Below are 25,365 nucleotides of genomic sequence, written 5' to 3' on the forward strand. Positions count from 1 at the left end.
CTAATTGGCACGTAAGTTCTTCATGCTAAATCTACCAGCTGTTTTCATGTAGCTCATTTGTTTATGAAGGTCCACACAATTTCATTACTATATATGTACCAAATTTCTTCAGATAGGTTCCCGAGTTTTATTTAACCAGTTCTTCAGATGCAATCAAATTAAATTTGGCAGGGTCATCTCTGACCAAAAGAATGGCTGAAGCAAGAAAGAATGGGCTTGTGTTTTACAGAGTTTTTTGCAGCTTTTTTGTTGTTGTTGTTGTACCTCTGTGTTTGTGGAGCACTGTGAATCATTTTATGAAGTGTTTTGTCCTTTAGATGCGTAGACTTTGAAGTTGTATTTATGCTTGGTGTTTATGCCTGTGTAGTTGCTTAGAGAATTTAGAGGAACTTGTGCTGATGGGTATTAGAAGGGATTTCCACTTTGGAATTAACACTTGTTTGAAGACCAGCATAGCTGATCACAAACGCACACTGGCACTTCTTTCCCCACCTTCCCACCCCTTTTATTCCCCTTTCTGTTCCCGTGGTATATACCAGTTGCTCCAATAAATGTTTTTCAGAGAAACGTGACTTTGATATGAGCAACTCCTGGTCTTAATTTCATTTCACTTCGAACTAACCAAGCCGTGGTTAGTCTTTGGACAACATTTTCAGTGTAGCAATAAGCTTATTTGAAAATGCATCTTTTCCAGTGTCGCCATGTTGTTAGTTGAGTCGCTTTCCCACTTCACGGCTTAATGAAATGCTCATGATGAGCATGTAGGGAGAAATGTATGTTGCTCAATGTGGGTTCTCTTCTGTTGCTGATGTTCCCTGTGCAACTCCCATCAGTGTTACTAGGAGTTACTTCAGGCATGTAAAACGCGAGAAGAGACCTCAGAGTGATAAATATAAATGTGAAAAATCATGACTCATTTTAGTGCAACTCTGAAAAAGTGAAAGTACTGATTAATGTATTTAAAATCCAAATCAATAAGACTATTGCTGGAATATACTGAAGTAGCTCTTTAGTTTTTTCTCAAATGGGCTTATATTATCTTTTACGAGGTAGAGCTTGGAACTGTGATCAATGCTGAACCAAAAGGCTGAGGAGATACTCTGATTTAATATTTATTACAAATTGATTTGGTGCTAACCAGTGTTACCATTTTTAAGTGTCTAATGCTAAATTGGTGAATAATGAGATGACAAATAAGAAGGGCCAAAATTTGGAGGTCCAACATTTCATATAATTCTGTCTTTCTCTTGATTTTATTCTGTCTACACATTTTTACAGTAACAAAATCTCTTATTTCTGAATAGTCAGTAGTCTTTACTGTATGTATAAATTGCTACTTTTGGTGTGATGACAGAAGAATTTGTGCACTGATAGTCAGAACGCCCTCTAGTGCTATATAGTAAGTGGTAGCTACTAATCACCAGTTTATGGAAAATTAAATGGTGGCTAACTTGCACAGTGGCTCTAAAGGCAAGGTTGTGAATGTTTAGCCATCAAAACAAGATAGCACATAACACAGACTGAAATGGATAAATTGGAAACAAGCTCTTCTGGCTCATCTAGAGAGTATTAAAATTAAAATCAAAGTATTTGTCAAAATGGGGAAAAATACAAGTTGAATACTACTTTATATAGCGTGACACTTCATCTCACTTGTTACTTGATATTTTAGCAGGATTTTTTCAGTAATAAAGTGAACCAATCATGATTAAATTGTAAACTATAAATAATGGTGTAGAATGCTAACGACATGCAAATGTAACTGGTATATGTTGGAATAACCAGCAAGCCTGCTGTTCCAGGGTCATATAACAAAACTAAGATGACAGCCTTGATCCAGCCAGTTCAGTGATATTTATGTTATCAGAATTAGAAGATAGCTTCCCAGTGATGTAAATTATTAGTACATATACATTCTGTCTGGTTAGTGTATACATAATGTAACTGGTCATCTTAGTGGTATTGCTTACATTCTTCTTGCATTAACTCATCACACTCGATTCTCATGGAATTAAAAACAGGAAATAGTTTGCAGTGTAACAGAAGCTCCCAGTGTATTTAACCGTGTGTAAGTGCTGTGTTTCAGTAGACGCACTCTGTATTGTAAGTGTATGACAAAGCATTTATTACTGTGTTATTGCCATATTACAGAGCAAAGAGTGCTAAATAATCAATCAGTTAATGGTCTGTATGGCAGCTTGAACACAGCACATCCATTGTGCTTATGCTGTTAGAAGGATGAGTTTATGGCTGGAGTGTAGTTGCATGTTTAGCCAGAGCTTAATGTCCTAAACTGGAGCTGACACAAATATTTTTAAAATGCAGCTTCAGCAACAGTTTCAAAGTTCTCCAATATTTCAGAAGGAACAATCCAAGATTATCTAAAAGGTTCTCAGAGAAGTTATTTAGTTTAGTTGGAACAGAAGAGGGAGGGGAAGCATATCACAAAATACTTACTTTGGCTTCCTTTCACAGATTGTTATTAATTATACTCTAGCATTTTTATCAGTTTCAAGTTGAGATACAACCCTGGCTTGCTGGAAATACATTAGTAGAGGAAAACTAGCTGTTTTAAGTTGCAGCTGTAAAATGCTTTGAAAACCTGCAGCTACATGTCTTCAGTGATACAACTGTTGCCAGTGAAGGGCTCACCTATTAAACTTGTTTTCCACTTGCTTTTGTGGTATGAAGGAGCTGTTTCTACCAAGAGCATTAAGAAATGTGCACTAATTAATTGCTTTGTAGTACCTTAAGGTTTAAAGAGCAATGTTAGTCCGTCAATTTTTATCTTTTGTAATTGGATGTAATTTTCTTTGCAGATGGCAAAAATACCGATTATGCCAATTTCTACCAAGGTTTGTGGGACTGCACCGGAGATGTACCTGACGAGTTGTCATTTAAACGTGGTGATGTTATCTACATTCTCAGCAAGGTACAGCATGCTACTGAGGCTAAAGAGTTGTAAAAAGAGAGAAGCACAGAAGGGCACATTCCCACAGTCCTATGGGGGGAAATTGGCACTCCCTTTCAGATCCTTTGTTTGCAATCAGATATTCACTGCAATTAATTATTTTGTCAAATGAACTATAATCACATTTAAAACATAGCCATGTAACAGGAATTAACTTAAAAGCATGTTTATTTACTTGTTAAATCTTGGCTACCATTTGTTAACTAATTTAACAGGAGACAATGTGCTTTCTGCTTGTAAAAGTTAACCTTGTAGAATTTTAAATTATCTTGCATGTTATGTTTTTGGTTTCCTGTTTTATATTTCTGACTGTGCTGATTCTGACTTTTTGGGCAACTTGCTAGAGGTTTTCTTTTTTTTTTTTTTTTCTGAACTGTGTTTTCATCTTTGTATATGTATTGCAGTTGTTCTGACAGCTCAGATTCCAAATTTGTTTGCTCTGACAGATTTGGGCAATTTTTAATTTACTACTTTCCTGTTTGCAAAGCAAATGATGAATATAATTCTTCTCATCTGAGGTGATGATAAGCAGTACAAGCATGAAATTTAGTTTTGCTTTAATGTTTCTGATTTTTGTTATTTTTCCTTTAAAAACAAACAAAAAATCTCTCATAAACTATGTATCTCATGGTCCATTGAAGTGTTGTTCTGAACAATTAATCAAAGGAAATTTCTCTTTTCCCCACATATTAGAAAAGAGTTGATCTTTTTTAGTTTTCACTTAAAAAGCACCTTTTAATACATATCTCAGATGTAATTGCCATTCAGTATAATTTGTGCTAAAGATGTTGTAATACACATGTAGCTGCATGAAAGCTAAAGCCATCTGTTTGTGTTAGTTTCAAACTCTTCAGTTTTGTCACAGTTGCTTTAAATCTTCTGTGATACCTTTAAATACAGTGTTTTAGGGATAATAAATGTACAGCTTTTGTTTAAATAAATTTAAGATTTATAGGTAGAAAGATAGTCCCATATAAAAATATAGAAGATATATTACTAATGTAATGTGAACATGTATGTCTTTTGAAGCATTTCATTATCACTTAAACTAATAACTGAATTACATCACTAAAGGCAGTCTTCAGTTGGGCAGGCTTTCATACAGTTATACAGCACTAAAGAGTGGTACTAATTCTTTGGTACGCCCCCCCCCCCCCCCAAAAAAAAGAAAAAAAGGAAAGAAAAAAAAGGAAAAAAAGCCCACAAACAAGCAGATTGCACTGCACGTTTGCCTTCTGAGAATTGTACTTTCTGGTATGTTACAGGGACTAATAAAATCTTAATCTTCAACTTGTAGGTGAAAAACTCATTTGCTTTCCCTCAAACAGTGAGGAATTTAATTTAAAAAAATGGAGCAGAATAGAAAAACAGTAGCTTAAGGTGTCATCTGTGTATCAACTGTCTTGTGACCATACCTTGATTAATATGTAATCAGTCCTTGAAACAGGCCTGCTGCGGCTCCAGATATATAGAGCCTTTCTGTTTGGGAATGATTTTTACTCCAAAATAGAGCCCAGAAACTTCAGCCCTGTTTCACTTAAAGATTGTTGCGGCTTTTTCAGAAGAATAAGTGTTGGCCGCTACTGTCAGCTCTGAATTTAGGGTCCTTGGAGGGGAAAGTGCCAGGGAATTATCCATCTTAACCTTCCACTTGGTTCAGTTTCAAGGACTGATCATTTACAGGCTCTTTGTCTGGTAAGTGAAAATACAACCAAAGGAAAAGTGAGCCTAACCATCCTGAAGTGGGTCAAGACTTTTCGTCAAGAAATATTTCTTAATCCACTACATTAGTACTTGGATTTTGTGGCAGTTGGCAGGAATCCTCAGCATTTTTTTTATTTTTTCACACCATCTAGTGGTTGAAAATGAGAGATGCAGGTACTGACAGGAGGTGATGTGTATAGATCCAAAATGGTGTCATAAATTCAGCTTCAGCTTGAACCTAGCTATGGCTTTATTGCCTTTCTGTCATATGTCAGCTAGGTGTGAACATTACTCTTGAAGAAATCTCATTTTGCTTATGAGGAAGTAAGTACGGTTATAGTAGTATTGTAGTAGGAAGGGTGAGGCTTTAACAAACTGTTGAGCATATTTGTGCAACACGTAATAGTTCTCCATTTTGCAGTGACATATAAATGGTATAGCTTGTTCTAATGAGTGTGATAAAATAGATTTTTATCTTCCAGCAGTAGTTATGCCAAAGCAATGTATTTTACTGCTTTTTAACTGTTTTTTCACATGCTTTTAGAGAAATTAGAGGAAAGTGACTATGTTGTTTCCAAGAAATGAAGTCATTAGTACAACTGAAGTAATTATGAACTGATATAATTTAAATAAAGCAAGAGGAGCAATATGTTACATGTAAGTTGTAACTTAGGTGAACGTAGAAGCAAGGTTTGTTTGGCAATATTTATTTACTAAAATAGTTAAACATTATGCAAAGGCAAATACTTCATAATTTACTTTAAACTGAGCATCAAAAGTCAGTGTTAATGCAATGAGCATGCTTATACACTGGTAATACAAATACCTATGCATGACTAGAGTTATTACTGTACCGAAGTGAGTTTTCCTTGTTCAGAAGATGCATTTAAAAACTGTTTTAGCTATTATCTAAACATTTGTCTATTGTGGCTTTCCCATGGCAGCTGTCCAATGGGCTCTTTATTAAAAAACAATATATTTTTTATCTTTTTTTGTTGCCTTTGAGAGTTTCCTTCAAACGTTGAGCCCTTAATTTGAGAAGAAACAAGAGAACTGTTGCAGTAGTATATACTAGCTTAAAACAAACAAACAAAAATCCTCTAACTTTTCAAATAAATAGATCAAAGTATCTGTACATTCATCATTTGAATTTATTCCTGAATATTCAAGTGGCTTTTATAACTTACACCATGAATCATATGAACTTTCAGAAATTTATACACCCCTCTTTCACTATGCGGTAGAAATCATTTTATAGCTCTACTCATTGAGGGACTCATTAATAGGGTTTCTTAGTTAATATTGACTATTAGAAGTGCAATACTTGGGCAGCCTGTTTTCTAAAATGATGATTGCTCTTAATTCCTACTCATTTATGGTCTTGCCTTTGCTTTCAAACCCACATGACAAATGGGAATACAATCCATGATGTAACAATTCTTTTTATAAATCTTCCATAGCTCTTATTCAGGAAATCAATTTCCAGTAACAAAGCCAACTGTGAGTGTTGGTGGCCATATTTTTTATCGTTTGGTATGCACAATTTACCTAAGTGCAGCAGTTGCAGTATTTATTTGTTTTATGTGCATATTTCATGTTGGGAAACCCCATAGTTTCATGAGCCAGATGCAAATACTAACGGAAATTTATTTAGACATTAGCAGGCACCCGCTTAGCAGAATTACTGACATTTCTTAACTTTTAACCTAATTTAATTCCCACCACATTTATATTTGCAGTAAAGCGACAAATAGTACTTGAAAATCAGAAATTGTATCTCAAACTGGAATACTCCTTCACTGTTATTATTTGAGTATGTGCTAATGTGATATAATGCTACTCACTCTGGTATTTATGATTCATGGAAATCTCATTTATGACTTGACTTTCATGGAAAATTCTAGAGCAAAAGTTTGAGTATGAACTTGGCATCTAGATTACCCTTTATTCAGTGGTTGTATACTTCCAATGTGGGAGATTTTTGTTCTTTCAACACAACAAATGTCTGTTGAAATGCTCAAGCCATATATACAAAACCTTTATTTTTTGCTTAGTGAAAAGACAAAGAAATCTCAGAAATATAGCTCGGATTACCGCTTATGAAATAGAGTACAGCTTAACAGTGCAGCTGTTTCATAGTGAGTGTGAACATTTTGTACATTATGTGCATAATCATCATAAAGTATTTTTATTCAGTATTTTTTCCCCCAAAAAGATGTCAAAGGCATACTAAAATCCCACATGTTTTTTGTCAGGCCATTGTCTGACTGTTCATATGCAGAGGTGTATTCAATGATAATTTTGCTTTTCATGATCATACTGCCTACATCTATGTTAGCAAACAGGGTGTACCAACAGGAGCAGATTTGCAGAGTTAAACACTTCGTGCTGAGGCCCCCGTGTCCACACTGTACATCCTAAAAGGATGTACAGTTTTTGTCAGGATAGGTCTAGTCTGGTTTTGTGGAATGAGTCTAGCTTAGTGGTTGGAGCACATGAAAGTGCATCTTCTGGTTTAGTTCATCTGCAAGAAATCCAGTTTGTGTGCTCTGAGACTGCTTTGCAAAGTGAGCCAAGGTGGGGAGTACTGGGAGATCTGCCTCAGTGGGACATTTCTGATGAAAACTAAGATGCAAATGTGGATGCACTTACCGAGATGTAAATTTCCTTCTGCCTTTTTCTGGTGTATCCTGACAGAAAAATAGACTAGATACATGACTAAGAGAAGAGTGAAGGCCTTTCGGTGGGAGGTTAGTTAAGACAGACTAAAGCAAAGTGACTCTCACTCTGTTGGTTTGCATACCAATAATACGTAAACATTTACCTACGTGATTAAAAAAAAATGTTGGTGTCATGTCATGGGAGAGAAAATAAAATGGCCTTTCTGTCAGTGCCAGTTTTAGTTCACAAGTCAGTCAGCTTATTCTGATCAAAAGCTTTCAAATTGGTGTCTATTTTGTCTCATGACATTGTAGGAAATAAAACCTAATAACACTACCATACAGTAAATCTGAGGCTTATATTCTTAAAGATGACTATTTTATTGCTGTCTTAAAACAACTCTACCTGTGAAGAAGTCTCATTCAGTTATCTAAAACATTTGTCATTTTCTGCTTTTTAGCGAAAATGCTGTTCTGTGCCAAAAATACTCCCTTGTTGATAGTGTATCATTCAGCAATTACACCAAAGGAAGTTCTAAAAATTTTTAGCTGGCTTCAATCTTCTGGATGAATTAGAGGTGTTTTAAAATATTATCTTGCCAAAATTGCCCCCTAGGATATTCTTTGAAAAAAATATTCTCCCTATTTCCCACACTTCTTTAGATCAATAGGAGAGGCTACTTAATTTAACCCCAAACAAGGCAATAAATACATTTTGCTTTTCAGTTTTAAGGCTTGCAGATCTTCAGTCTGTAAGTTAATATTACTTACAATGCCATGGGAGAGGGTGGGAGAAAAATCTTGAGTTCACACGCTTCAGCTGCGTGTTTTTTGAATACAAGTCCATTGTTTTCTTCTAGGCATCAAAACACAATGATGATTTTCAGCAACCCCCCCTTTTTTAACAAGAAAAAAACCAAACAAACAACAACAACATACCATATGTATTGAACAATAGGGACTAATTGTACAAGGACCAGATGTTCTCAACTTTTCCTGAAGTCAGTAGAAGTTAATATGGTGCAAAGCATCTGGGGGTCCTCATTTACTCAGAGGGTCTGTTTCTAAAGGTAAGAAGAGAGACTGCTACGTAAATCCTCTTTCATATCAAAAATCTCTCTTCTTGCATATCAAAAATCTCTCTTCTTTCATATCAAAATCCTCTCCTCTAGAGTTAAAAAAAAAAATAAATCCAAAACTTAAAAAAGAATAAATCTTGGGTTTAAAAGTTATCCATGAAAATCAGGTAGTGTATTTCTACCTACTGTACTTTATGCAAATGCAAAAACTTTTAAGGCTAGTATCTCATGGAGTCATAGGTGCATACATATCAGAGGAGTGAAATTGGTGGAACGGGATAAGAAGCATCTGCTCGCAGGGTGTTCAGCTGAGAGCCTCTGAGGAGCCTGTAAACCCTGATGGGATTTTTTTTTCTAATGTTGCTGTACAGAGGGTGTATTGCCAGCATGTTAAGTCATAACCTGTTCCTTGTTGCCTCGTGAAATTACTTTACTTTGGTTAATAAATTTCTGCTGGAACAAGACAAAACACAAACACGCCGCTCTCTTAAAGACGGTGAAAACGTAGAAGTGGCTTAGAAAGCATTCGGTTGTCTGTGAGCGTGGTTGTTCTGTATTATTTGTCATAATATATTCCACTACGGTGGTGTTTGTATTCCAGGGGTTGTGTTGGCCTCTTCCTCCCCCTCCCCTGCCCAACATTGCCTGCTATGGCAAATGTGCTTGGAGTCACGTGCCGGAGTTGTGGCCGCACACTTGTGCATTCTCCTCATTGCAGGGTGGCTGGATTTGGCCCAGCCCCCTCTCCTATCCCTCTGTTTGCCTCGGAGCAATTCATTTTGCAGTTATTGAATTTCTTCGGAGAGTTATTTTCATATAGCGAGCATCACAGCACCTCTGGATCTTGATAGCCTTTCTACATAAGGAGAAAGAAGCTTTGTGTTAGTAATTACCTAACATTGTCAGGAGCTGACTGCAGGCCTCTTTCTAGTGATAACAGAATAACCACATAATGTAGCTTTATAGCACATGATTAATAGAAAATAATTACACATCCTACAAAGGGATGCAATATTTCTTATAAATTGACTACAATGGTTTCCTGTAGATTAAAGGACTCTTCATTATTTTATCAGTCCTTCTGAAGTATAGTTGCTTGCCTATGTTAGCAGTGATGTTAAGAGCTGCATGCGGTGAGGGATACCAGATGGTAGACCCAGAGGTACCTGAGATCTTAAGCTGATGCTTGCAAAAGCACCATGCTTCCCAACTCCTAAGAATTAAAATAAAACTCCTAACTGACTTCAGATTCTTCTGCATTTTAATCGTTATTTCCCACAAATGTGGGCTTTAGACTTTTATTCTACACATCTCGAGCAGTGGTAATAGACATACAGACCTCACACCAACAGTGAATTAATTATATTGTAATGAAGGAGTTTATCATCGATACCATTGGTAGAAACAATATATCAGTTTGGATTTTATATGGGACTGCAAGAAAAGGAGTGGGGGACTGCTCTGTCTGACTAGGAAGCACTCTTTCATGGTACTGAAGACAGAAAGGAGTGGCTAGGAGTTTAGAGAAAAATGTCTTTGCTTTAATTAGTTTAAAAGGGACTGCTATGCAATTATTCCAAAACCTGAGATTAAGGTTTTATATTCTTTGTAACCAGGTATCTGTATTATCTTTTTGTTCAGACTTCTATAGACTGCAGATGGTTTAATTGGGATTCATGTTGCTCTTGAGGCCCATTCAAAGAATAGTAATGATAGAGTAAAAGCTTCTGTGTTGGAATATTGTCTGTATAGTATAATGGTTGCACTGAATCCTTAAATTAGTTTACTAGTCTGTTACATCAACATTCATTTCATCTTCTCACTTAGCTTTGTGCCAGAGCAGTAAGTGGTGTATTAGTAAGTAGCAAAAAACCAAAGTTTTCAAAACAGTGACACGCTCTTAATTTTAATTTGAGGTATCTGAATTGTTTCTTTAAAAACAATTATTTCTAAGTTCATGTAGTGTTGCTAAGTGGAACATTTTCAATGGATAATATAGTCCACAGGCTCTTTCTGTGCCATTTGTCATATGCAATTTAATGACCACTTAACTAAGCCACTTCCCTCATTTCATGTATTGTTTGTTTTTTTGGCTGATGTCTAGCAAAACTTGCTTAATCACTTTTGTCAGGCTCTTCATGACTTCCATGTAACAGCTTAAAATCTTTTGTTTCTTTCTCTTGGAGAGATTTATTGCCAAGATTCCAGTAGTATACGTGAGCACTACTCCTTTCAGCAGTTTCCCACTTTAGTCTAGAAATACAGTTTGTATATTTAACCAGTGTACTGTGAGATAAAATACAAATTTTAAACAGGCTGATCTGGAACATTATAAACTTCAGTGTCAGGGTATTATTCAACCTTTAAGGATTTGGGGTGTAACATGTGCCCCATGGGAAAGGTTATGAGGAGTTCTTAACTTCTGTTTAGAGTTTTCTCGCTGGTGAGTCAGGCTCAGGTACCTCTCAACTTTCAGACCAGACTCATCCCCACAAGTCCATACTGCAGTGGAAAGTGGAATCGCTTTTGCAGCTTTCCAGTTTGTGAGTTTGCATCATAAATGAAGGTTTTTCTGCTTTTTTTTTTTTTAACATGGGCTTTCTTTAAGCCACACTTAACTGCAGTATTTTATGGATAGTAGGATGGAACCTTTTAAATCACCAACTTCTGTTTGCACTGTGAAGGAAGCAAACGTTTAATTTAAGACTTGTGCTTAGCTCTTCACAAAAAGAAAATAAAGTGTGTGTGTGTCTGCCTGCCTGCATGTTCTTAGGGAAAAAAAAAAAAAAGCCTGGGCCAACATGAAAGTGAGCCATCAACAAGGCTTCATCGCAGTTACGCACAGGGAGAGCTGAGTACACTAAGCACCTCATAGGACCCTAGAGAACTCTCCACCACGCCAGATATGCCAGCAGCAAATCATTATAGCTCAGGCTGTAATGAAACTCCATTAACCCTTAAGCTCCACTTGACTATTTATAACCGAAAAACTTATCTACAGTCAAAATAATAGCTTATAGTGTCATCTCAGTAGGACCATTAATTCAGAAATCCTACAGCTTTTTGCTTTTCTCATCAGAAGAGCAGCGTAGCAGGAAGCAGATGTTGCTTATCAGAGATATCTGTGTATTTTGTATTTTCCATGTTTGTTCCAAAGTAATTTCTATCTTACTAATCATTCCATTTTTGAATGGGGTCTCTGTTTTAATAATGCTTCATTTGTAACTCAATATGTGTGTGTGCAATTTCAGCTGTTACAATTTATTGAACTGCTGTTAGGATTGATCTTAAAATATTTACCTCATAGGAAAAAAATTAAATTTGGATCCCACAATACTCTTACTTGGTATTGCTTTTGGAAGATATTATTTCTTTAAACTATTATAATTCATTTTGTTTCATATTTATCTCACTAAGCCTAAACAAATTTCAAACAAAAGTACATTAGTCATCTGTCAGACATATGAGATCTGCCGTAGAATTTTCTGCGGGCCTAAAGCAATAGTAGACTTTGTCCGTAGAAGGAGATTGTGTATTAGATCTATAGTATTCCCTTCACATTTGAGCAAATTATTATTTAAAATAAGTTGACTATAAGTTTTTTAGAGTTTAGCCTTGCGATGCTGAAAGAATCTCAGCTGATTCCTATATGTCAACATCGTGATATTAGATATCAGTTACAAAGACAAGATTTCTATATATGTGACGAATACAGGATGGAGAGGTCAGCTATTTTTAGTATGTGTTATAGAGAATTGTGGCCATAATTAAGAAATTTTCTTGAGCATGCCTTTTTAAAATTTAACTTTTATCCTTGCCTAACTCTGTATGTGAATGTCTCCAACAAAAAGATATAATGTTTTAATTTTCAGTTGAAATGATAATAACTGTATATAAGAGAGAGCATCCATAAGGAGTTGCATACAAAACTCTATTGCATTTATATCAGACTAAAGGTTAATATTGCATATTGTTTTCAATTAGGAGTACAATAGATTTGGCTGGTGGGTAGGAGAAATGAAGGGAACCATTGGCTTGGTGCCTAAAGCCTACATAATGGAGATGTATGATATTTGAGAGGCCTGGGTAAGTACATTTTAATCCAATCTTCTGTAATGGCTTATATGTTCCCTTGTTCTCTGTTTCATAAGTATTTCTTTCCTGGAACCTTTGTAGGAGTCCTGTTAACATAAAGATTATGGCAAAATATATTGAAGGTTCAATTAAAGCACTTCTGGGATTCTGTATGAAATATTAAACCACAGTGTACAAAAGATGATGTATTTTATAACTACAGTTCTCTTCCAGATATTTATATATATATATATATATATATATATTTGGTAAAACAAAGTTGGTATGCTTTCTAGTTAGTTTGGCTACTTCAGTAATATGTATGGATCTGTGCAGAAATCTATGGAAGGGGTTAAGTATTTGGACTGAGTTTTATACGTATGTTTTAGTGTTTTTTTTTGTTAATGATATGCTTTCAACTTCCCTTTCTCTAATCAGGAGAAATCTGCACTTGAAATCAAGAGTGGTGTGCAGCTGCAGTTTACAGACCCGACCTCTGGAAGAAGATTCTGCCGTACACATTTTGTGGTTTCAGTGAACGTAGTCAGATCATTGCCTTGTATATATTAAACATTAAAAACTGTAATTGATCATAATTCCACAGAAATGTTCTTCTTAGTCACTTTTTATAGAATTGTAATGCTAGGAAATGAAATAGATGGTAATTAACATATGGGGCACAAGCAGTCAAATAGTGCCTGTTGCTCTTTTCTTAAGCATATTAGCAGCACTCTGTATTGCTATACGTTTGTGTTCTTTCAGGGAATTTGGCTGTGTTTACCTGTTACTCAGATTTAAAAAAATAAAGCTGGACTTCAAAAGAAAACTATTGCACAGTTCATACATGCATTAATTGTTTAATGCAGTAGTTCACTGTACATTTTTCTGCAGTTTTTATGAAAATCAAAGGAAATTTATGTGTACTATTTTAAGTCTTCAAAGTATTCTGCTTCCAAATGTCTTTTTTGGTTTTGGTTGTTTTTTGTTTTTGTTTTCTTTTAGTTTCAGCCAATGATTTATTTTTCTTCTGTATTTAGCTTTGTTAATGGTAATAACTGTTACGGTACTGTGAAATGAAGGCTTGGCTCTTTTGCTGATGTAAATCTGTCTACGTGGGGTAATACTGTGCTGATAGCATTATGACTTGGAGGTATGAATTATGTGAAAATTTGGCAAAGATAATATATTAAAGACAACAGTTTTTGGTAAGCCAACATGAGATAAAAAGCAGATGAATGATTTTGTGGGTGGTAGTGGTGAAATACTATTTTTTTTATCTGCACCTTGCTTGTACTTTTCACAGAGTAAAATCCGCATACCCTGTTGTGTGGAATTTCTGATGCAAGTTGTTCAACAGACATCTTCAGCTCTGAGTTAAAAAGGGCTGTGCCTGCATTCTTAGTGTCGGGACTTTGTGGCTAAAAGCATCAGTTGAAACCTTTAAAAAAAAAAAACAGTAGATAAATATTTTCACTTGTGAACAAGGAGTTGGACAAGGTAGAGTTAATTAAATCTCTCATTTTGGAGATGCGTTCGACTAGTAGCATGGAAGATCAACTTTTTTGAATCCTCCCCCAGACTTGATTTGTGAGCCCCTTAATCTGCCAAGGAGGCAGGTCAGGCCAGTCTGAGGCTTGCTGAGCCTGTGCAGGTCCCCCTGTAGCTGCTGGTGCTGTTTACGCTTCAGGCGGGCCCCGGGAACACTGTGGGTTAAAGGGTAACGTTAGCCTAAACTCAGGGCCAGGTCCTTTTAATAAGCTCAGGTGCTGTGCTTGTTTTAGGTCATTTCTGGTACTTCCTAGTACACTGGATCCTAATAGGAATCAAAGAAGGTACAGAGTTTTGTTGCAATTTTCTTAAAAAAAGAGGTAGTCGTTGCCGTTGATTCTGCACGTCGTCAGTGACGCATTCAAATGATAGATTAGAGTCTTCAGCTCTTGTACTACTTTAATTTATCAAGTCTACTTGGGGCTTGTGCACAGAACGCGAGGGCCTTAATGCCACAGCCATAAAAGCCCCTTTCCCCCTGCTAACACCTAACACCTCCGCGCCCCGAGGGTGCCTTTCCTCTCCTCCGGGCGCCCCAAATTCACCCACCGCCCAGCCTTTGGGGGTGAATCCTCCTTCATGGGCCGAGGCGAGAACGGTCCGTGGGCAGGTGCGCTTGGAAAGGGCAAAATGGGGCTGGCGGGGGGGAGGCGGCGGCTGCGCGCGTCCCCGCGCGTCCCCGCGCATCCCCGCGCGTCCCTGCGCTGCGCGCCCGCGGCGGCAGGTGGCAGCAGATTTTCGCGAGCACCGGGAGGAGCCCGGCTCGGCCCCGGCCCCCTTCCCCCTCCCCTCGTCCCCGCCGCCGCCTTTTGCCGTTCTTCCAGGAGAGGGAGTCCTTCGCCAAGGGATGGGCGCCCGGCCCGCCGAGCTGCCTCCCCGCGGCTGGCGGCGGCGGGGGGAATAAAGCGCCTTTTGTCTGCGGTGCGGCTCGGGGGCTCTGCCCCCCCTCCTCGGGCACGGAGTGTGGGGGGGGGAGGTAAACGAGCTGCCTTAAAACCCGAGACCTAAAAGAAAGCTGCTCGGAAAGGCACCGCGAGTGTCTCGAATAAAGCAGCGGTGGAGCACGGGCGGATTGTTTGCTTTAAACCCGTGCAGACGCCGTAACCTTTTTTGGCTAAGACAATCTCCGTTAGTGCTACTTAAACAAATCTTGGTGTTAGAAAACGCGAATCGCTTGATTTTCATTGTTTGCTTAGGTTGCACTCGCCTTTCTGTGAACAGCCAGGCAGCTAATTTTTTTAAAAGGTGATTGTGAGTCATATTTTGTACAGCGTTTTACTTGATTATTTGCTCTGTTCTGAATTTGTACTATACTGCCATTAGATCTTACAATAATGTTCTACTCTGCAAATTTTTAAGGTTCAAATAAAGTTTAATTGTTTGCAAACTGTTATGATGCTAATAATTCAACAGCCTGCTGTGTTACTAATGAAATTACTTTGTTATGATTAATTTGGAAAATAGTGTGTTGATTGTAGTAATTAAGCACAACAAGGTGAAGTAAATGATTCTAATGCCATCTGGCCTCCAGACTGAATGAAGAAATGAAATGGGGCTGTCATTTGAATTTATTCAGAGAAGTAAGGGTAATACAAATGCTTTTTATAGCAGAGGCGCCCAGATATAACCACGCCACTCCAGTATTTTTTCATGTACCTCTATATACAGATAACTGGTTCACATATTTTACCAGCACCTAGTTAGGATTTACCTCTTTGTACATACTGCCACTAATTACGTGTTCCAGTAGTAGTGTATGCACTAGCTCTTCCATCAGCGAGATCAGCTGATGTGCATCAGCTTACTTTTATTCTCCCCTCTTCATGATGAAAACTTTTGTTGACTGGAATTAAGCTGAATGTGAATACTAATTAAGATCCCATTCTATATTTAAAGCCAGATGCATAAACTTTGTTCTTTTTGGCTTTGCAGTCTGCGAATGATGCAGCATTAGAAGGTGGATAAAGAATAACCCTTTAGAACCTGATCCAAAAACTGCTGGAACTGAGAAACCGTTGAATTCAGTTTCTCCTGGATCAGGCTTCCAGAATAGTAGCTCAAAACCAGGCCCTATAGTTTTCAAAATGTCTTTTGCCAAATACTTTGTCCTCTTTCTGAAAGGGATGCAATTATTTCCATAACCTGAACTAAATAAAAAAAATGCACTGATTCTCTGTAGCCAAAAGACAGAAATTCATTTTTTTTCTATCACGGGTAAAGAAAAATGAAGTTGTGGATGTAAATGAGAATCTTGGTTTGATAAAGCTCACTGGGATGTATAGGAAAGCTGTAAAATATTAAAACATAGGATGAAAGTACCCAGGTAGGTGACAAAGGCGTGCACTTCAGCTGCATGAGCCATTTGATGTTTCTCTCATCTCTTTCCCTCAAGTTGATGAAAAATTTATTAATATGGAAACTGGGGGAATAAGTGTATGCATGGAAACCTTGTAAACAACTTTCCACTTTACATAGCACAATGTACTGATAAACTGTAAAACCTTCACTTACCAGGGTTTCTCTGGAGCTGACATCTCTCAGACGGATGTCTGTTTCATTCCATCTTTATTTGGAAAAACACTGTCATTGAGCTCAGTGAAGAGTGCTCTGCCAAATCCACATCTCTGTTTCAGAGTGCATTCCCACCCTACATCCCATGTTGTTTTGTGAGGGGTCAATACCAACCAACTTCAAACCACAGATTTAAATTAAACGATTTAAGCTGAGTTATAAGTGCAGTATTTCATGCTCCTGGAACGAAATTGTGACTTGGCCAGTCTCTCCTTCCTACAGGAAGAAGTAAAGGGAGGCCAAGATGGTGACAGGATGGGCAGGTCGAAGGGATGCTGCTTTTCTACACAACTGAGTTGTGCCAAGGAGTATATATTTCTTTTTTCCCCCTTTACATTGTAAACCAGAACATGCAATGATAAGCTGTAAATCATTGTATCATAGCCTTTTATGGATTTGTTTAGGAATGATTTTTGTAATAGGATCTAGGCAATTCTGTTTGTGCTGTGTGGAATTCGTAGTCAAAACCCCACGAAGATAAATCCACAGGGAGCTGGATCCAAAGCAAAGTAGAAGAATAACCTCTGCACCTGAAAGGTATACCAACACAAGTCAATTTTAAAATTGGAGATGCTAGCTTCTTTCCACCCTTTGGGAAGGAGCAAGTCCTAATTAACAGGAAAATCGCTAAAAATCTGGAGTGTCTTCTTGTAGCAATGTGTGTGAGAATAAAGCACAACAGTGCAGTCAGTCTGAGAAGAGCTGCTGGTGGAGGCAGATTTTTTTTAGAGGCAATTGAAACTATGTCCAATATTTTTTTCTATAGCAAACTGGTGGGTTTGAGCTTTTATCCTGAAGTAGTCTCGGTGTCTCACAACCTGTAGAACAAACTTCCTCTCATCCTCCGCTATGAAGCAAGTGCTACTCCATAAAGATTTTTGATGCCTAATGAGCATTTTACAGCGATACTTTAAAGTTTATGCTGTGAGATGAAAAAAAAAAAAATCCCACATTCAGTTACTGCAGGAGGATTTATGTTGGCAGAAGAGAATAACCAGTCTGGCTACTTCATCTGCTGTAATTGCTTGTATACTTACAAATATTGCCATGGGATTTTCAACGGCCACAAGCAATTGGGACTTCAGTTTTTACACCTCGTGCTATGAGATGGGGTGTGTAGCACCACACAGCTGACCCCCGTACAGAACCGCTTGGGTTAAAGGAAAAAGTATTACCCAGGATCACTATCAATCTTTCAAATGCCAGCAGCACAGAAGTGTGCCTTTGCAGTCTCCCACCCAAGAGCTGACATGGCCCAATGCTGCTTTTTAATAGTCAAATCTAATAGGGTCAGCATGCGAAGAGCAGCGCGCAGACAGTCTGACAGGTGTGGGCAATGCAGTTTATTCAGTGGCAGTCTTCAGCCTCTGAGACTTATTTCAGTTTGGAAACGGAAAAGATGAAATCTGTGAACAGTTGTGTGGCGTCAGGGAAGCGGAGGGACTTCCTTCTCTGCTGCTCTGTTCTATGAGGACTGTCATTCTTTCCTTATAGTTAAATTAAAGCAGCCAGGCCTGAGTGCACATGTATGTGTGGGAAGGAGGGTGTTTTTTTAAGCTTTAAAAAAAAATCTGTTTAAATGTTCTTGTTTAGGAACTTGATAGTTCTATATCCACTGTGATAGTTCTATAAGTGCATTATGTCAGGTGCGTATAGTAACAAACACTCTGTGTCTTTTATGACACTATTTTTTGTTTGCCTCTACCAAAAAATACTGCAGGCTTTTTTTTTTTTAGCATCTCTTCTTTTCCCCATATTTTAAGCTAATTTTAGACTTAGTTTCAAGGTGCCAGGCTAAAATGAAAGGGGGAAGTAATCTATGTGTCTAAATTTCCATTATATAACAACAACAAAAAGGTAATCCAAATTATCATATATGAGAGCTGTTTTTGAAAGCCTATAAACTAACCAGGTTCCTGTCTATTTGTTGTTTTTTTGTGCTTCTGAGGCACAATATAGGTGATGTGGGTACCTACTCACCGCTAGACTGAGAAGGGGTTCTACAGCCATTCCGTTTCTTACTGCCTTCTAATAGCTACCCAAGGTCACCTGTAGTTCATTATTGACTTGTGACTTAGATATGAGCAGAATTGCCTTCCCTCTAATGTGTCTGGCACTGCTTTGAAGGCAGCATTCAGGAAACAAGCATCTGCTCTCATGGTCTTTGTACGTTTTCAGAAGGTGAGTGAAACTTTAAAACAGAAAGGAATCATAGGATATCCTGAGTTGGCAGGGACACACCTGGCTGTATGTACAGATGGGGGGATGAGAGGCTGGAAAGAAGCCCCATGGAAAGGGATCTGGGGGTTTTGGTCAATGATGAATGTGAGCCAGCAGTGTGCCCTGGCAGCCAGGAGGGCCAAACATACCTTTGGGGTGCGTCAGGCCCAGCACTGCTAGCCAGGTGAGGGAAGGGATTGTCCTGCTCTTCTCTGTGCTGGTGCGGCCTCACCTCAAGCACTGTGTTTGGTTTTGGGCACCATGACATAAGAACATAAAACTTAGAGAGTGTCCAAAGGATGGCTACAAAGATGGTCCAACATAATCCCATCTCCTAAGCTATATCTGTGACTTGTATTGTAAATTCTGTTTTCACTCTAATCATGCGTCCATTTACTTATACAAAATTATGAAGAGGAGAATTTGTACCGTGAGGTGCCTTCTTGAAACATCAGATTTTTACAGAGTTGGGCTAAATTCGTGTTTCAAGAGCACAATAAGAAAATATCTCCTTGAGAAAATGAACCTGAATCTGCACCAATGGTGGCCTGTGTGAGACGTGAGCAATCAGCAGAGAATGAAGACCTATATGGTTGACACTTTGCTGAAAAATGATCCTTTCTGATCTATGTTCAATATCATCTTGGGCCCTTCATCTGCTGCACTGCTACTGAATGTCTCTAATGAGGTCAGTGAACCAGCAATTTGTGCAGATGTTTGTCCATCAGGTGGGGATCAGGATCTTGAATGATGGCCTGATCCGACAGAACAGAATATGAGGCTGTGATGTGATACTTTCCCATTTATGTGTCCTGTCTGTTGGACAAGCTGAAAGCTCCACGAAGTACATGCAGTCAACAAACGTAGTCCATTTCATTGAATGGTAAAGACAATGCATTTCAGTGGAATTTTATTTTGCACTTTCTGGGCAATATTCCCTGTATTAAAGAGGCAGTTGTAAAAAAATACCTTGCTTAGGTGTCTTAACATTTCAAACCTGGAAATATGTGTTATAGCAATTCAGTCTAAATCTGGCAAGGGTGACTCATAGGGAACATTGCACAGAGTACTGACCAGCTCCTGAGAGAATATTTATTTCATTTGGTGAACAGCGTTTGACTATTAATTAATTATATTTCAGACAATTATTTCAATAATTTTGTCCAAAAATAGCAGTAGACAGGCTGTTTGCTAAACGTATTAACTGAAATTACAATAGCTATTCAGACTACATTCATCATAATACTTATTAACGTCTGCCCCTCCTGTGTATGTTGGCTCTTGAATGTTCTGCTCAACCTGAGGGTTGCCTTTTCTGCTGGTGTTACAAAAAATGTGAAATGTGGGCAGTTGTCAGTGACACAATCGTCTTCTGTCTTTTACACTGTATGCTTTTTGAAAACAGAGTCAGTTCTGCATGTACAGTCTGAAACAAGGGAATTTAGCCATGTGACTCCCCCTTAACCTCCATGAAAGCTACGTAGATAAATCTTAATTTGAGGGCACAGTGTTAACTCCTTATTGACAATAGCAAGCATGCAGTCCTTGGCTTCACTGAAAGTCCTAACCAAAAGTGCTTAGTAATGTGAAAAAAAAAAAAAAAAAAAAAAGAAAGAAAAAGGATGTAAAAACAAGTTGTTTGTGTTGTGGAAAGTAGTTTCTGTGATTTCAAGATGAGACCTAACATAAGATGCTAGTGATGCTAGTTTATTTATGTAGTTTTTCCTGATGTTCAAAATCCATCTGTGTGTAGCACTTAAACACAGGGAGTACTGCGAGCACAGAGTGAATGACTGAGGTGGCTCTGGTCTCCAGCTGCCCAGAGAAGATCTCTGAGGTGTAAGATACTTCTTGGACCAAGATGGAAGTATTTTATGTGCTGCCCACTTCTGATTCCCTCTTTACATACTGATGATCTGCAGACTCTGGGCTGAGTTCTGATTATGCCAGGGTTAATGGGGGCTTACTAGTCCAAAAACATTGCAGGTATGTCAGCCTTATGCTGGAGTAATAAAAAATTGTGTTTGACCCCGTCTGCTTCATTGTCCCCACCCTTTCGCTACCAAATCTAAATGGTATAAGGGCAGCTATTTTCAGCGTCTTCAGTAACCTTTATTATAGACAGCTGTCAATGGCAGATGAATGCTTTGGCTGTGCCTCTCTCCTTTCAGCCGAAGAATAAGTGTGTAATAATGAGGATTTATCTTGTTATATGGGTATATTGACACAGAATTATAACATCTGTATATGGGCCACTGACAGTCCCCGTATCTCCCAGTATATTCTATTTTCTCTAGGCCAAATTTATTGCTCTCATAATTAAGTACAATGCTGAGGACTTAATGGAGTTGCACATTCTGAAAGTAGCAGGAAATATGGCTCTCGTACAGCCACCAGCCTGTACATCGTCGGCTTTGTTCTGCCTAGGGCCTAATTCCTTACCCCTTCCACCACCCTTCAGAGTGAACAGTGGCTGATATGGGGCATAGATGTAGGAGAAACCCCGAACCGGTCATTTTTGTCGTTTGCTCCATCTCATGTTAGGCATGCCTGAGTGACCTTTTGTTCGCGGTAAGCCTTACACACGTAGTTTGCTAAATGGGACCATGTTAATCATCAGATGACACCGGGAAATAACAGGCTTACATTGCTCCCAGGTAGGTGCAGACCAGGCACAAGGTGAAGCTTTGCAAGGGTAGGGGCAGTGAAGCGTTGGAGCTGGTTGCCTGGGGAGCTTCTGCAATTTCCATTTCCAGAGGATTTTGAGAACCTGCGGGGAATGAACTCACCTGCCAGGAATGACTTAACCACAGGGCCTCCTGCCTTGGGGTTGGGGCATGTGCTAAGTGACCTCTCACAGGCTGTTCCAGGCCAGTTTTCTTCAATTCTGTAAGTCAGCAGTGAGCTGACACCACTCGGAAATGGCAGAATAAATACAGGTCTAGTCTCAGTTTTTCTTTGACTGATATACTAAAAATGCTGCTGTTCTTCACTTGATGTGTTCCTAATTCCTCTCCAACTCCACAGGTTCCAAGCAGAAACTGAGTTCACCAGTTCCCTCCCCAAAAGCATGTTAATTCATTACCTCTGCAATCAGTTTGGCCCACAATTAGTATCTTTTGACAAGTTAAGGTCTTCTTTAAGTGTCACGTACCTTGCTGTGCCTTGGAAGATTTTGCCTGTACCTGGTATTAAAACAATTTTGAGTATGTGAAAGGTGACGTTGATTCTAATTGCCGTGGAGAGCATTTCACTCATGCATTTTTAAGCAAAATAGCTACAATTTTGAATTGTAGCCATTCATTCTCTTTAGGTATTTAAATTTTATTTATCACTTCAGAGTCTAAGTGTCTTATGAAATAGAGAAAGAGATAAAAATAGTCTTCAGTTTTGTCTGTTGTTTCTTTCTTCTCTTCTGAGAACAGAAAGAGATTTTTCCAGGGTTCACTCGAGTAAATAGAAGCATTCTCATCCTTATAAAGGGCTTTGGATCAGGTCCACCTGTAGGGATAATCCTCTTTTTTTTTCTTTTTTTTTCATCCTCTTTTGAATGTATGACATATTTAATTCTGGCAGTGTTCTTTATCTCTGTGAAAAGTCCTTTTAATTCCCTGTGTAAGAAAGTATTCTGTGATGTGGCTACCTGATTTTATTGAAACTCACATGTCGGGAAAAAAAATTATTGCCTTCCCTGTCAAAACTGACAGTAATTACAAGTCCAAATATATAGCTGTGATTGACTTGTAAAACTAAATCTGTAATATTTCAAGTTTGTAAGTTGGCTTGTGCAGCTTTCAGGAAATATAACCCAGTATTTTCCTTGCAAACTGACATCTCTTTATCCATTTCTTTTATCGTCTTTGTTTTTATTTGTGAGGGTGGGAAGTAGACAGCATTTATATAGCACATACTGGATGGCATTTAACAAGTCTGCTTCTGGGGAAAAATAGTGTTCTTTCTAGCTTAACAGCAGCTAAAGGAAAATCAGGGAGGTTTAAGCACGTGGCTCCTTTTATGTGCTCCTCTTTGTGCATAATTTTTCAGCAATAAATACTGCATATTGATTACTTAATTGTAATGGAAACATACTTGGACAGGGCAACATAATAGCATATTTACTGCCTTAATTTTTAAAGAGTTTTTAAATTTTAAAATGGATGTTTCACTAAATGCAATGCTCTGCTCTTCTATGCAGAACTTGATATAGAAAGGACTTTCTCCTCCAGTCTGTGTTACTGAGAGCTCCTTCTGCTCCGGGTGCCTTCTTCTCCCTTACCCTTCTAAAAGCAGAAAAATCTGTAATTGGTGTTTAGTCTCTGTTAGCACATGTGAAATTCACATCAGAACAGAAAAATTATTTTAGATTGATTAGTGAAAAAGCGCCAAACTGGGATTCTGTAGAGAATTTAGAGTTTTCCAGACTCAGTATAAAAAGATAAAACTTACTTGCCTAAAAAATCTAATGTTCAATAGTTGCCTGATTAATAACGAACATTTCTGATTACACATAGTGAAAAGTTATCTTCCTTTGGCTGAAGGAAAAAAATGACACCTACACATCAAATAAATTTGTAAACCAAATGCTGACTTAAAGATGTCCTAAAGGTGAACTAGAGGCACTGCCTGAAAAAAAAATAATAAAAAGAGAAATCTTTATTTTAAATATCACATAATCATTTAGCTGGAGTGCCGAAAATAAATATAAGTGGTGAAGCGATATATATTAACAGCAACAAAGAGGCACTTAGAAGTGGCATTCACAATGTTGTATATTGTTTCAAATGTACAATACCAGATTATTTTGGAACAGGAAAGATGATGTTACCCTTAAAGGCGAAAATATTCTCTGTTTTATTTCATTTCTAGGCTGTTAGGTATTTGGATGATATTGCTGTTGGGTTTTCAATTTTTCTTTCTTTTTTCCTTTCTTCCTTTCTTCTTTCTTCTCCCCTTTTTTTTTTTTTTAAAAACTTTAAATCCAAACCAGTGAAGCAAAGCCTGGAAAGTAGTAATTTCTTTGAATCTTAATGCAGTCTGTCTTCTTAATGAGCCTACTGCACTGCCCTGAAAACAGCCCTTTACAAATAAACATGCTGGAAGTGATTTAGCCACAATGTCCAGACTGTGTAAACATCTAATTATTACAATAAAATTGTCAATAAATATACATTACTGCTCCCTTTTCAAACGTTAACCAACTTTTTCTTTGCTTGATAAAAAGGTATAAATTGTATTTTTATGTCTTGCTGGGTTTTGTTTTCATTACCCTGCTCGCTGCTCTCTAGACAAAAGAATGCAGCCTAATGTCTGAGTTATTTCTGGATGGTGAAAACTCCTACAGTTGTTTATTAACGTAAAGTGCAACGTTTCCTTTCACAGTAAAACGAACTCGGAGCTTTCACAATCTGATGGTTGGTTATTTAGTCATGGCATTTTTTTTTCCCCAAAATAAAAGGCTATAAAACCTGTTATTACAGTTGCTCTAACTGTGGGGTAAGCTCATGATCAAAACCTGCTTATTAGAGGGAGGAAAAGACATAATGCTGCATTAGGACCGAGAGAGCAACTAGGAAAATGGAGTAATTTCCTCAAAAATATTAAGTTCTGCTTTCAGAATTATGGTATGGTGTTGGCCATAATTGTGGCATACCCCCCTCCTCCCCATACGTCCCCCCCCCTTCTCGCATTTCTTATGTAAGTGGAACATTAACATTAGAAAAGCCGAGTGATATTGAATCCTAATGAGGTCTGGCCTATATGCTCCGGCAGGAGAAGAATGAGGATAATTCATTTGTATGCCGTGAAGCGTTCAGGACTCCACGAGCATCCCCGTGGCTTCGGCTTGTGGTGCTGATCATCTGTTCCTACTTTGGGGGGTTTCATTGCTCCGAGCAGCATCTGAGCTGGGGAAAAAATAGTTAACCGCTTTGCTGCTAGCTTTTGTTATATAATGACAATTTAATACGGTGGCTATTTTTTTGTTAACCTGCTTTAAAAAGGTCTTTCAAATGGTTAAATTAATCTTCTGATTAGCTGTGCCTGCCAGGTAAAATATAAGGAGGAAAATGATGTGGAACACAGTGGTGTAAAATGCATTAGCCAGTCTTGGTAAACATGTCTATTTTAAATAATCAATGTAATGACAGGCAGCCATTTGCTCGGAAAAGATTATTTTAAAATACTTTTTGTTCTATTTTACTGCCTGTGTTCACACTGCTTTTTATTTTTATTATTATTATTTTTTTAAACCATGAGGGCACTCAGCAGAGTGACATGTTATTTAAAAAAAAGAAAGAAGAAATGTTTACCAAAATCAAGGTATAAAAGATCCGTGCAAATTGCCACGTAAAATGATCTGCACAAAAAGGCATCGGGGAAGAGAGTGAAGGCTGTGCCAAACAGATGGCACACCCTGCTGTGTTTTTGATTGAAAAAGAAAGGTAACATTTGCAGCCACGTCAAAGAGACAGTGATCAGCTAAACAAATTGGTCTCCGAAGTACAGCATTGCTGGAGCAAACCCTGCTGCAGGGTACAAG

At 38.0% G+C, this 25,365-nt stretch overlaps 1 protein-coding gene and 1 long non-coding RNA gene across 2 annotated transcripts in view; both read left to right on the top strand.

Moving 5' to 3' along the window:
- SKAP2 (src kinase associated phosphoprotein 2) overlaps nt 1–13,715 on the top strand; it is a 115,161-nt gene extending 101,446 nt beyond the window's left edge. Inside the window, exons 11-13 of the mRNA XM_083824481.1 lie at nt 2,820–2,932; nt 12,399–12,500; nt 12,927–13,715. Coding sequence (XP_083680607.1) covers nt 2,820–2,932; nt 12,399–12,491 — 206 coding nt within the window. The 3' untranslated portion in view covers nt 12,492–12,500; nt 12,927–13,715. The remainder of the gene's footprint in view (nt 1–2,819; nt 2,933–12,398; nt 12,501–12,926) is intronic.
- Nucleotides 13,716–20,431: 6,716 nt separating this feature from the next.
- The window catches only part of LOC310894417, a 14,785-nt gene continuing 9,851 nt past the window's right edge, over nt 20,432–25,365 (top strand). The window contains exon 1 of the long non-coding RNA XR_014579885.1: nt 20,432–25,365. This exon is cut by the window's right edge and continues 503 nt beyond it. This is a non-coding gene — a long non-coding RNA (uncharacterized lncRNA).

The sequence above is a fragment of the Anser anser genome, assembly GCF_964211835.1.
Source record: "Anser anser genome assembly, chromosome: 2".
NCBI classification, from domain to species: domain Eukaryota; kingdom Metazoa; phylum Chordata; class Aves; order Anseriformes; family Anatidae; genus Anser; species Anser anser.